A 12941-nucleotide genomic window follows, 5' to 3' on the forward strand; every position below is an offset into this window, starting at 1 on the left:
GCTGAAGGCTTACACCATCTGTTCACTGTCTAATTTTTTCTCGTTTATTTCTCCTTTTTTTTTCTTTCTTTTTTTTTCCTGACATAGGGTTTCTCTATGTAGCCTTGGCTATCTAGGAACTGGCTATGTCAACCAGGCTAATTATTTTCAAGGCCATTTTTTCCTTTCCTAACACTTACCCTTTTGTCAATCTCCCATTACCTTCAGTTACCTGAAGTTATTATCAATAATCTTGTCGTCTACCTTATTGGTTTGATTTAGACCAAGTATTCTCAACAGCATCAACAAGGATCCCTCCGGGACATTCTGAAAATGTTGTGAAGCCCTTTTGAGCTTCCCGAATAGTTTGCATAAGAGGAAGGGTACTTTGTGGATGGTGGACTCCTGAATTCAGAAGTCCTAACATGTGTAAGGCCAGCCAACACAGAAATAAAGAACCATCCCTAACTCTTTTTTTTACAAGGTACCAGTGACATTATGTAGGGGAGTAGTCCGGTCATCTTTGTTTTGTTAAGAACTTCAAACCATTTAAATGACTTTTACTCCGTTTTAGTACAGACATCATTTTCCATAAGTGAATTTACCATGTAAACTGAGGAGACAGTCTTAACAATTTACCTCAGAGTGTTCACCTTTTTGGGAAAAAAAAATTAAAAATAACAACAGGATACCAATATCTGATAGGCCAGAAGTAAGAAGGCTGAGGCCGGAGGATCATAAGCTCCAGTCCAGCCTGGGATATGCAGCGAGTCCTTTTACAAAGTAAAATCCTGACGGTTTGCATTTGTAGCTCCACACACAGAACTGCTGCAATACAAGGGCAACATGATCACTTTATTGCAACCTCTAACACAATAACGTGAACGCATTTCACACAAATTCAAACAGCTACTTGTCACTACGAAGATATTTACTTCACCTTTATGTTTCAATTTGACTATTATACTAATTTTTAAAAACTTAAGTTCATGTCAAGATATCACAAGGAAGTTTTTTTTAAAGTTCCTGTTATTAAAAAAGGACTGGTGAAGACTCACACACAATTTAGCATTCCTGAGACCAGCCAGTCAAGAGACCTCCTAAAGTATGTCCTGAATCCTATACACCCCCCTACAGAGGTGAACCAGAGTGGTGACTCAGCCGCTGGAGGTGCTGGCCGACTTAGTTCGATCTCCAGGGCCCAGAGGGTTGAAGGAAAGAATTTGCCTGAGTAAATCGCATGCACTTTTCTGACTGGACACAGGTTGAGTGCTCCAGACTTTAGGGATGCTAGAGAAGCGCTTCTCCCACCTCCCTTCGCTGGCTCCTAACTGTTCTCACGGATCTTCACGCAAAGGTTCTTAACTACTTTTCCCCAAGGAGGCCCCCCGGGTCCCCTCTGCCCAGGGAGACCCATAGGTATCTTCACTGGATATGTGCGGACCAGTTCTGTGGTCCGTGTCACTTTGAGGAGACAGCGTGTCTACCCCGCCGGGCACAGGCAGCCTCTGGGCTTAAGCGAGGCGCCCGGCGAGCCGGTGGGAGTGGGAGGTCTTGGGTTTTAGTGGTGCGGGACAGTGGCGGCCCGCAGACTCACCGCTGTGTGGTCGATGTCGGCGTCCGGCCTTTGGGCAGAAGGAGGCAGGTATTCGGCGTAGCGCAGCCCCTCTCTGGAGGTCACGCCGCCACCGGTAGCCATAGCAGTTCAGGGACTCCGAGGACGCGCTGAGTTGACTACGAGGCGTCCGCGGGGACAAACTAGTGCGGACGGGTTAACTTCGCATTCAGGGCAGACGTCCCGTTTTATTAGTGGAGATCTAGCTGCAGAAAATATGGTTCACACTCCAATCTACTTACCCTGTCAAAGCCCAGGGTCAGACCCTTAAAGGACCGGTCTTTTTTTTTTTTTTTTTTTTTTTTTTATTTTATTTTATTTTATTTTTTTATTAACTTGAGTATTTCTTATATACATTTCGAGTGTTATTCCCTTTCCCGGTATCCGGGCAAACATCCCCCTCCCCCCTCCCCTTCCTTATGGGTGTTCCCCTCCCAACCCTCCCCCCATTGCCGCCCTCCCCCCACCAGTCTAGTTCACTGGGGGTTCAGTCTTAGCAGGACCCAGAGCTTCCCCTTCCACTGGTGCTCTCACTAGGATATTCATTGCTACCTATGGGGTCAGAGTCCAGGGTCAGTCCATGTATAGTCTTTAGGTAGTGGCTTAGTCCCTGGAAGCTCTGGTTGCTTGGCATTGTTGTACTTTTAGGGTCTCGAGTCCCTTCAAGCTCTTCCAGTTCTTTCTCTGATTCCTTCAATAGGGGACCTATTCTCAGTTCAGTGGTTTGCTGCTGGCATTCGCCTCTATATTTGCTGTATTCTGGCTGTGTCTCTCAGGAGCGATCTACATCCGGCTCCTGTCGGTCTGCACTTCTTTGCTTCATCCATCTTGTCTAATTGGGTGGCTGTATATGTATGGGCCACATGTGGGGCAGGCTCTGAATGGGTGTTCGTTCAGTCTCTATTTTAATCTTTGCCTCTCCCTTCCCTGCCAAGGGTATTCTTTTTCCTCATTTAAAGAAGGAGTGAAGCATTCACATTTTGATCATCCGTCTTGAGTTTCGTTTGTTCTAGGGATCTAGGGTAATTCAAGCATTTGGGCTAATAGCCACTTATCAATGAGTGCATACCATGTATGTCTTTCTGTGATTGGGTTAGCTCACTCAGGATGACATTTTCCAGTTCCAACCATTTGCCTACGAATTTCATAAACTCGTTGTTTTTGATAGCTGAGTAATATTCCATTGTGTAGATGTACCACATTTTCTGTATCCATTCCTCTGTTGAAGGGCATCTGGGTTCTTTCCATTTTCTGGCTATTATAAATAAGGCTGCGATGAACATAGTGGAGCACGTGTCTCTTTTATATGTTGAGGCATCTTTTGGGTATATGCCCAAGAGAGGTATAGCTGGATCCTCAGGCAGTTCAATGTCCAATTTTCTGAGGAACCTCCAGACTGATTTCCAGAATGGTTTTACCAGTCTGCAATCCCACCAACAATGGAGGAGTGTTCCTCTTTCTCCACATCCTCGCCAGCATCTGCTGTCACCTGAGTTTTTGATCTTAGCCAATCGCACTGGTGTGAGGTGAAATCTCAGGGTTGTTTTGATTTGCATTTCCCTTATGACTAAAGATGTTGAACATTTCTTTAGGTGTTTCTCAGCCATTCGGCATTCCTCAGCTGTGAATTCTTTGTTTAGCTCTGAACCCCATTTTTTAATAGGGTTATTTGTTTCCCTGCGGTCTAACTTCTTGAGTTCTTTGTATATTTTGGATATAAGGCCTCTATCTGTTGTAGGATTGGTAAAGATCTTTTCCCAATCTGTTGGTTGCCGTTTTGTCCTAACCACAGTGTCCTTTGCCTTACAGAAGCTTTGCAGTTTTATGAGATCCCATTTGTCGATTCTTGATCTTAGAGCATAAGCCATTGGTGTTTTGTTCAGGAAATTTTTTCCAGTGCCCATGTGTTCCAGATGCTTCCCTAGTTTTTCTTCTATTAGTTTGAGTGTGTCTGGTTTGATGTGGAGGTCCTTGATCCACTTGGACTTAAGCTTTGTACAGGGTGATAAGCATGGATCGATCTGCATTCTTCTACATGTTGCCCTCCAGTTGAACCAGCACCATTTGCTGAAAATGCTATCTTTTTTCCATTTGATGGTTTTGGCTCCTTTGTCAAAAATCAAGTGACCATAGGTGTGTGGGTTCATTTCTGGGTCTTCAATTCTATTCCATTGGTCTATCTGTCTGTCTCTGTACCAATACCATGCAGTTTTTATCACTATTGCTCTGTAATACTGCTTGAGTTCAGGGATAGTGATTCCCCCTGAAGTCCTTTTATTGTTGAGGATAGCTTTAGCTATCCTGGGTTTTTTGTTATTCCAGATGAATTTGCAAATTGTTCTGTCTAACTCTTTGAAGAATTGGATTGGTATTTTGATGGGGATTGCATTGAATCTGTAGATTGCTTTTGGTAAAATGGCCATTTTTACTATATTAATCCTGCCAATCCATGAGCATGGGAGATCTTTCCATCTTCTGAGGTCTTCTTCAATTTCTTTCCTCAGTGTCTTAAAGTTCTTATTGTACAGATCTTTTACTTGCTTGGTTAAAGTCACACCGAGGTACTTTATATTATTTGGGTCTATTATGAAGGGTGTCGTTTCCCTAATTTCTTTCTCGGCTTGTTTCTCTTTTGTATAGAGGAAGGCAACTGATTTATTTGAGTTAATTTTATACCCAGCCACTTTGCTGAAGTTGTTTATCAGCTTTAGTAGTTCTCTGGTGGAACTTTTGGGATCACTTAAATATACTATCATGTCATCTGCAAATAGTGATATTTTGACCTCTTCTTTTCCGATCTGTATCCCTTTGATCTCCTTTTGTTGTCTGATTGCTCTGGCTAGAACTTCAAGAACTATATTGAATAAGTAGGGAGAGAGTGGGCAGCCTTGTCTAGTCCCTGATTTTAGTGGGATTGCTTCAAGTTTCTCTCCATTTAGTTTAATGTTAGCAACTGGTTTGCTGTATATGGCTTTTACTATGTTTAGGTATGGGCCTTGAATTCCTATTCTTTCTAGGACTTTTATCATGAAGGGGTGTTGAATTTTGTCAAATGCTTTCTCAGCATCTAATGAAATGATCATGTGGTTCTGTTCTTTCAGTTTGTTTATATAATGGATCACGTTGATGGTTTTCCGTATATTAAACCATCCCTGCATGCCTGGGATGAAGCCTACTTGATCATGATGGATGATTGTTTTGATGTGCTCTTGAATTCGGTTTGCCAGAATTTTATTGAGTATTTTTGCGTCGATATTCATAAGGGAAATTGGTCTGAAGTTCTCTTTCTTTGTTGTGTCTTTGTGTGGTTTAGGTATAAGAGTAATTGTGGCTTCGTAGAAGGAATTCGGTAGGGCTCCATCTGTTTCAATTTTGTGGAATAGTTTGGATAATATTGGTATGAGGTCTTCTATGAAGGTTTGATAGAATTCTGCACTAAACCCGTCTGGACCTGGGCTCTTTTTGGTTGGGAGACCTTTAATGACTGCTTCTATTTCCTTAGGAGTTATGGGGTTGTTTAACTGGTTTATCTGTTCCTGATTTAACTTCGATACCTGGTATCTGTCTAGGAAATTGTCCATTTCCTGAAGATTTTCAAATTTTGTTGAATATAGGTTTTTATAGTAAGATCTGATGATTTTTTGAATTTCCTCCGAATCTGTAGTTATGTCTCCCTTTTCATTTCTGATTTTGTTAATTTGGACACACTCTCTGTGTCCTCTCGTTAGTCTGGATAAGGGTTTATCTATCTTGTTGATTTTCTCAAAGAACCAACTTTTGGTTCTGTTGATTCTTTCTATGGTCCTTTTTGTTTCTACTTGGTTGATTTCAGCTCTGAGTTTGATTATTTCCTGCCTTCTACTCCTCCTGGGTGTATTTGCTTCTTTTTGTTCTAGAGCTTTTAGGTGTGCTGTCCAGCTGCTGACATATGCTCTTTCCTGTTTCTTTCTGCAGGCACTCAGCGCTATGAGTTTTCCTCTTAGCACAGCTTTCATTGTGTCCCATAAGTTTGAGTATGTTGTATCTTCATTTTCATTAAATTCTAAAAAGTTTTTAATTTCTTTCTTTATTTCTTCCTTGACCAGGTTATCATTGAGTAGAGCATTGTTCAATTTCCACGTATATGTGGGCATTCTTCCCTTATTATTATTGAAGACCAGTTTTAGGCCGTGGTGGTCCGATAGCACGCATGGGATTATTTCTATCTTTCTGTACCTGTTGAGGCCCGTTTTTTGACCAATTATATGGTCAATTTTGGAGAAAGTACCATGAGGAGCTGAGAAGAAGGTATATCCTTTTGCTTTAGGATAGAATGTTCTATAAATATCCGTTAAGTCCATTTGGCTCATGACTTCTCTTAGTCTGTCTACATCACTGTTTAATTTCTGTTTCCATGATCTGTCCATTGATGAGAGTGGGGTGTTGAAATCTCCCACTATTATTGTGTGAGGTGCAATGTGTGTTTTGAGCTTTAGTAAGGTTTCTTTTACGTATGTAGGTGCCCTTGTATTTGGGGCATAGATATTTAGGATTGAGAGTTCATCTTGGTTGATTTTTCCTTTGATGAATATGAAGTGTCCTTCCTTATCTTTTTTGATGACTTTTAGTTGGAAATTGATTTTATTTGATATTAGAATGGCTACTCCAGCTTGCTTCTTCTGACCATTTGCTTGGAAAGTTGTTTTCCAGCCTTTCACTCTGAGGTAGTGTCTGTCTTTGTCTCTGAGGTGTGTTTCCTGTAGGCAGCAGAATGCAGGGTCCTCGTTGCGTATCCAGTTTGTTAATCTATGTCTTTTTATTGGGGAGTTGAGGCCATTGATATTGAGAGATATTAAGGAATAGTGATTATTGCTTCCCGTTATATTCATATTTGGATGTGAGGTTATGTTTGTGTGCTTTCATTCTCTTTGTTTTGTTGCCAAGACGATTAGTTTCTTGCTTCTTCTAGGGTATAGCTTGCCTCCTTATGTTGGGCTTTACCATTTATTATCCTTTGTAGTGCTGGATTTGTAGAAAGATATTGTGTAAATTTGGTTTTGTCATGGAATATCTTGGTTTCTCCATCAATGTTAATTGAGAGTTTTGCTGGATACAGTAACCTGGGCTGGCATTTGTGTTCTCTTAGTGTCTGTATGACATCAGTCCAGGATCTTCTGGCCTTCATAGTTTCTGGCGAGAAGTCTGGTGTGATTCTGATAGGTCTCCCTTTATATGTTACTTGACCTTTTTCCCTTACTGCTTTTAATATTCTTTCTTTATTTTGTGCGTTTGGTGTTTTGACAATTATGTGACGGGAGGTGTTTCTTTTCTGGTCCAATCTATTTGGAGTTCTGTAGGCTTCTTGTATGTCTATGGGTATCTCTTTTTTTAGGTTAGGGAAGTTTTCTTCTATGATTTTGTTGAAGATATTTACTGGTCCTTTGAGCTGGGAGTCTTCACTCTCTTCTATACCTATTATCCTTAGGTTTGATCTTCTCATTGAGTCCTGGATTTCCTGTATGTTTTGGACCAGTAGCTTTTTCCGCTTTACATTATCTTTGACAGTTGAGTCAATGATTTCTATGGAATCTTCTGCTCCTGAGATTCTCTCTTCCATCTCTTGTATTCTGTTGGTGAAGCTTGTATCTACAGCTCCTTGTCTCTTCTTTTGGTTTTCTATATCCAGGGTTGTTTCCATGTGTTCTTTCTTGATTGCTTCTATTTCCATTTTTAATTCCTTCAACTGTTTGATTGTGTTTTCCTGGAATTCTTTCAGGGATTTTTGCGATTCCTCTCTGTAGGCTTTTACTTGTTTATTAATGTTTTCCTGTGCTTCCCTAAGTGTGTTCATGTCTTTCTTGAAGTCCTCCAGCATCATGATCAAATATGATTTTGAAACTAGATCTTGCTTTTCTGGTGTGTTTGGATATTCCATGTTTGTTTTGGTGGGAGAATTGGGCTCCGATGATGGCATGTAGTCTTGGTTTCTGTTGCTTGGGTTCCTGCGCTTGCCTCTCGCCATCAGATTATCTCTAGTGTTACTTTGTTCTGCTGTTTCTGACAGTGGCTAGACTGTCCTATAAGCCTGTGTGTCAGGAGTGCTGTAGACCTGTTTTCCTTTCTTTCAGTCAGTTATGGGGACAGAGTGTTCTGCTTTCGGGCGTGTAGTTTTTCCTCTCTACAGGTCTTCAGCTGTTCCTGTGGGCCTGTGTCTTGAGGTCACCAGGCAGCTTTCTTGCAGCAGAAAATTTGGTCTTACCTGTGGTCCCGAGGCTCAGGTTTGCTCGTGGGGTGCTGCCCAGGGGCTCTCTGCAGCGGCAGCAACCAGGAAGACCTGTGCCGCCCCTTCCGGGAGCTTCAGTGCACCAGGGTTCCAGATGGTCTTTGGCTTTTTCCTCTGGCGTCCGAGATGTGTGTGCAGGGAGCAGTCTCTTCTGGTTTCCCAGGCTTGTCCGCCTCTCTGAAGGTTTAGCTCTCCCTCCCACGGGATTTGGGTGCAGAGAACTGTTTATCCGGTCTGTTTCTTTCAGGGTCCGGCGGGGTCCTGCCGCTCCTGGGCCCTCCCCCACGGGAGCCCAGAGGCCTTATACAGTTTCCTCTTGGGCCAGGGATGTGGGCAGTGGTGAGCAGTGTTGGTGGTCTCTTCCGCTCTGCAGCCTCAGGAGTGCCCACCTGACCAGGCGGTTGGGTTTCTCTCTCACTGGGTCTGGGAGCAGAGAGCTGCTGCGGGCCCGTCTTTTTTTTTTTTATTTGTTTGTTTGTTTATTTATTCTCCTGGGGCAGGACTTGTAAGATCCTCCACTACAACCACCAAGCCTGGAGAGGCGGGGCCTTCTTAGGTTTACCTTGAATTTCCTCTAAAACCAGGCAGGGAGAGACTCCAAACTTCTGCGTAGTGGGGCCGAGTAGACAAGTCCGGGGCTTCCCTACTTGACCTTCCCAGCTAGAAATGAATATGATTTCACATGTTAGTGAAATTACTGGGAAGAAACTGATGATCAAGTAACTTGCGCTCACCCGCAGATGATTTTGACTTAATTTGAATGCATAAAGGCTTCCTTCATTATTAATTTTTAGGTCAAGCTATTTCGAACAGGTATTAGACAATAACTGAAGCTGATACTCCTTCTAACCCCTGTACCAACTTGGCTGCTGCTTTACCCTTTTATACACTTCGCAATCCAGCCTATAAGAAGGTTATTATTTTTCCATTCTCACGTCGAGTTGTAAGAACCAATTAATTTATTCATATACTTGACATTATTCTCATGCTTAGGGCCTGAAGGAATTTATAATCAGGAAGGAAAGATTACACGGACACCATGCTAGTGCTATATTACCAGAGCACAAGCATGCTACACTGGCTGCAAACAAAACCAAAAGCAGCATCAGAGTTTACTGAGAGGAACAAGGACAGTCACAAAGGCTTCCTTGGAGGCCCAGCCACTGATATGGATCAGTAAGGAATATGGGTTTTGTTTCGTTTTAGTTAGAAAAAGAAAAGGGTCATGGAAATAAACACCAAGAATTGAAATGGCAATATGGGATAGTGTTAAAAGTCCTTAGGAACTCTTCAGAAACACAGCTTTTATTACATGGATTATGTTTTATTAAGCCAGTCCACAATTATTTGTGGTCAAAACAAACGAATTGGATTGAGGCCTACACGTCATTCATCCATCATCCATCGGTTCGGGGTATTGGACTTACTGAGCATGTGTCAAATTTTAGGCGCAGCGCTGGGGCTCTGTGCCTTCAGCATCAAGTAAGCAAACGGGGTCTCTGAGTCTTTGGCGTTACAGTCTGAGGGAGCCTAATGATGGATCCTAGCAGCTGGACCCTAACAGTCATAGGCTGCTAGCCTGGAGCAAACAAGCAATTAGAGCAAGACAGGAGTGAGCCAGCTCTTTTTAGAACAGTGCACCTGCTCAGGAGCTGGAAATAAAGCTTCCAAAGCAGGAGCCAGGAGAAAACGGGGGCTGGGGTGGAAAACACAGCAGAAGGGAGGGCAGCAGGGAGGGTAGTCAGCCTGCTGCTGCATTTCTGGTTAGACTCCAGTCTATGGAGAGTACATTAACGGCTGCTTGCAGACTTTACTGAACTTCCTTCCACTGCTACTTCTACAGAAGTGGACAGTGTTAGAGGGAAAGCTCTCCCCCAGTGGCTACTCTGTTCTCAGCCTTTGGTTCTTTAGTAGGCTCAACCTTACCAGCAAGAAAGATAAAAACAAAAGCATCGAAATCCTTTCCTCTTCGTGCAAGGTCTCCTCTGGGTTTATCTCGACTCCCTGTTACAGCTTTCTTAAGAAAGAAGATAAAGAGCTAGGTGTGGTGGCACACCTTTAATCTCAGCACTCAGGAAACAGAGGCAGGAGGATCTCTGTCAGTTCCAGCCCAGTCTGGTTCACAGAGTGAGTTCCAGGACAGCAAGGGCTACACAGAGAAACCTTGCCTCAAACAAACAAACAAACAAACAAATGAACAAAAAAGAATAAAGATAAGCATTGTTTTGTGAATAATAAAAGAGAAGTGTGTTACATTTCTATTGGTTTTCTCTTAATTAATTCTACCTTCTCAAAGACAGATTATAGTATGTTCTATGGACCTTGTAAAACAAAAGCGGAGATTGGTAATAATTTTTGGAAACGTCTCAGTAAAAAGTTTAACATTTTGTTAGGGTTTTCAGGAAAAGAACACACATCTTAACCTCTCTGCCCCTGCTTCCCCATCAGTAAATTGATTTAGCAGTATCACCTCCACTGTCTGCATTAAATGAGTCAGCTTTGTAGCCCTCTTAGAATGATGGCTATTATGGGTTGGATGGTAAGTGACCTCCGGAAAGGCTTTGGTTCCAGTGAGTGGATCCGATCATTGAGAGGCCAGTGGATCATGAAGGCACTGAACTTATCAGTGGATCAATCTGCTGGTGGATTCACAATTTGACACCATTGTTGGACTCTGAGGTAGGGCCTAGTTGGAGGAAGAGGGTCACCGGGTTGGGTTGGGCTTATATCTTATGCAGGGCTGTCTGGCTTCCTCTCTTGCTCCTGGGCTATGGTGAGGTGAGCAGCCCCTTCCAGCACAAGCTTGCACATGGTCTTCCTCACTGCAGGCCTACACTAATGGGTCTAGCCAACCATAAAAGAAGTCCCAGGAGTCATCTATTTCTCTTTGGTATTTGTCACAAGAACAAAAAAAAAAAAGGGAACTTAACTAATTGATTGTAAACTAGTAAGTTCTTCAAACATGTTCCTTACTATTTCTTCTTTTACAACTTCATAGGTAGTTACATCATTTCTACTCCTCTAACTACTCTGTGCCCCAAAACGCCCTCAAATCTATGACCTCTTCTTCTATAATTACCATTGTTTTGCATGCACTGGGCACGCGCAAGCATGCGCGCAAGCATGCGCGCGCGTGCGCACGCACACACACACACACACACACACACACACACACACACACACACACCATCCAGCTAGTGTTGTCAGCATGTAGATGTGTCTATGATTGACCGTTTTATCATGTTTCAGGAAGCTTGTCCTTAGAGAAAGTTGATTCTCCTACCCTCACAATCCATGAACTCCCCCTGGCTTTTTAATCAATTGGGTGGCCTTATTAAATTTCTGCCCACCCACGCTGGCAGGTTGATTGGTGTGGTCTCTTGCAGGCACCTCTATTGATGAGAGTTCATGGATGCTACATCACTGTCATTTCCAGAAGACACTATCTTGCAGCAATTACCCCAGGCCTCTGGCTCTTACGATCTTGCTGCTCCAACTTCCATAATGTTCCCGGAGCTGTAGACATCGGGATTTTATTGGTGAAGATGTCTCAATTACGGACATCTCAAGTAACCCCAGAGATATTTATTCTCTGCTTTTTGACACGTTGTGGATCTCTATAGTATCCTCTGATGAACTGAGATCCGTAGTTGATGAGTGCTGAGAGCTACACTAATCTACAATGTAAGGATCAGTACTCAGAGAGCAGTTAGATACGGTAACTTTCTCATAGTAGGTTCTCCTCTCAATCTACATCTTTAGTCATAAGTTCTTGGCTAAGAACCCTCCGATTGAGCAGGCTATAAGTACAATTAGACAGCTGATAGTTACCTTGAAGATATAAATGTCACTATTGTTTTTCTGGGCTAGTCATTCATGGGCTGTTGTGGTCCGCAGACTTTAGAGCTGGGTAAGACTTGCATAGCACCTTCTAATTATATGAAATCTAGACCTTAGGGAGGAGGCTACCAGGTCAGTACCAGCTTGGTTCTTCTTAAAATGACCAAGGTAACTCCATTCTGTCTTAAACTCCTCTGTTTGCCCTCTGCCTTAGTTAGCTTGTACCAGTCTCCCACACCCTTCCTGGGTAAACTGCAAGAACTAGCCATGGCCAATCAGTTCATTGCTGACACAGACATAGCCAATCCCCGTAAAGGACAAGTTGCCAGTATTGCTCCCTTTTTCCTGCTTGTGCGTATTGTTGTTGTTTGTTTGTTTGTTGTTTTTGTTTTTTGTTTTGTTTTGTTTTTCTTAAAAAGACCTTTGAGAGCTGCTTGCTTGGGGTCATGGTTCCAGCCCCTGAATCTGGCCACATTTCTAATCAATTAACTTTAAAAATCCATGGTAAACAAACTGTTCATGCTTGACTTGTACTGCAGGGTCCTCATCATTTGCATGATCCCAGACCCAACACTCTAAGACCTGTGGCCTTTTCAGCAACAGGGTCTTACCTTCAAGTTCTGGCAGGTAACCAAGGGGGGTGGCAGTAACCTATATTGGGAGCATGTGTCCCATTACTTGGAGAGAAAGAGACCCTGCATCCTATGTGTCTTAGTTTCTTTTCTATTGCTGGAGCAAAATACCATGCTCAAGATAATTTATAAAAAGAAAGCATTTTATTGGGCTTACAGTTTCAGAGGGTTAGGCATGGCAAAAGGAATAGCTCACATCTTGATCTGTAAGTAGGAAACAGAGAGGCATACTGGAAGTTGGGAAACCTCAAAGCCTATCTACAATGGCAGACCTCTTCCACAAGGCCATGTCTTCTATCATTCCCAAGCAGTTCCACCAACTAAAGACCAAATATTCAAACATATGAGTCTATGGGAGCTTGGAGAGTTCTCATTCAAACTTCTACATTGTAATAATGATGATGATGGTGATGGTGATGATGATGATGATGGTGGTGATGGTGATGGTGATGATGAAGAAGAAGAAAAACAAAAAAAATGAAAGCAATAGAGGAAAGCATTCAACATGCCACACCAACCTCTAGCCTCCATATGTGAAAGACAAGTTCAAGGTCATCTTCAGCTACAAAGCAAGTTTGAGGTCACTCCTAGGTTATGTGAGACCCTGTGTCAA

The 12941-nt window shown here is 42.6% G+C and overlaps 1 protein-coding gene across 4 annotated transcripts in view; it reads right to left on the reverse strand.

Annotated features, from left to right (window-relative positions):
- Dnajc15 (DnaJ heat shock protein family (Hsp40) member C15) overlaps positions 1–1837 on the reverse strand; it is a 64550-nt gene extending 62713 nt beyond the window's left edge. For 2 of the 4 annotated variants that reach the window (XR_015637939.1, XR_015637940.1), the window contains exon 1: positions 1577–1692. Coding sequence is in view for 1 of the 4 variants with exons in the window: in NM_001106050.1 (NP_001099520.1) it covers positions 1577–1678 (102 nt within the window). In the remaining 3 variants the exon portion in view is untranslated. Of the gene's footprint in view, positions 1–618; positions 808–1576 lie in introns of all 4 variants that reach the window. The other 2 variants (XM_087585387.1, NM_001106050.1) reach the window with 2 other exon arrangements.
- Between the last annotated feature and the right edge of the window lie 11104 nt (positions 1838–12941).

The sequence above is a fragment of the Rattus norvegicus genome, chromosome 15, assembly GCF_021556685.1.
Source record: "Rattus norvegicus strain SHRSP/BbbUtx chromosome 15, alternate assembly SHRSP_T2T, whole genome shotgun sequence".
NCBI classification, from domain to species: Eukaryota; Metazoa; Chordata; class Mammalia; order Rodentia; family Muridae; genus Rattus; species Rattus norvegicus.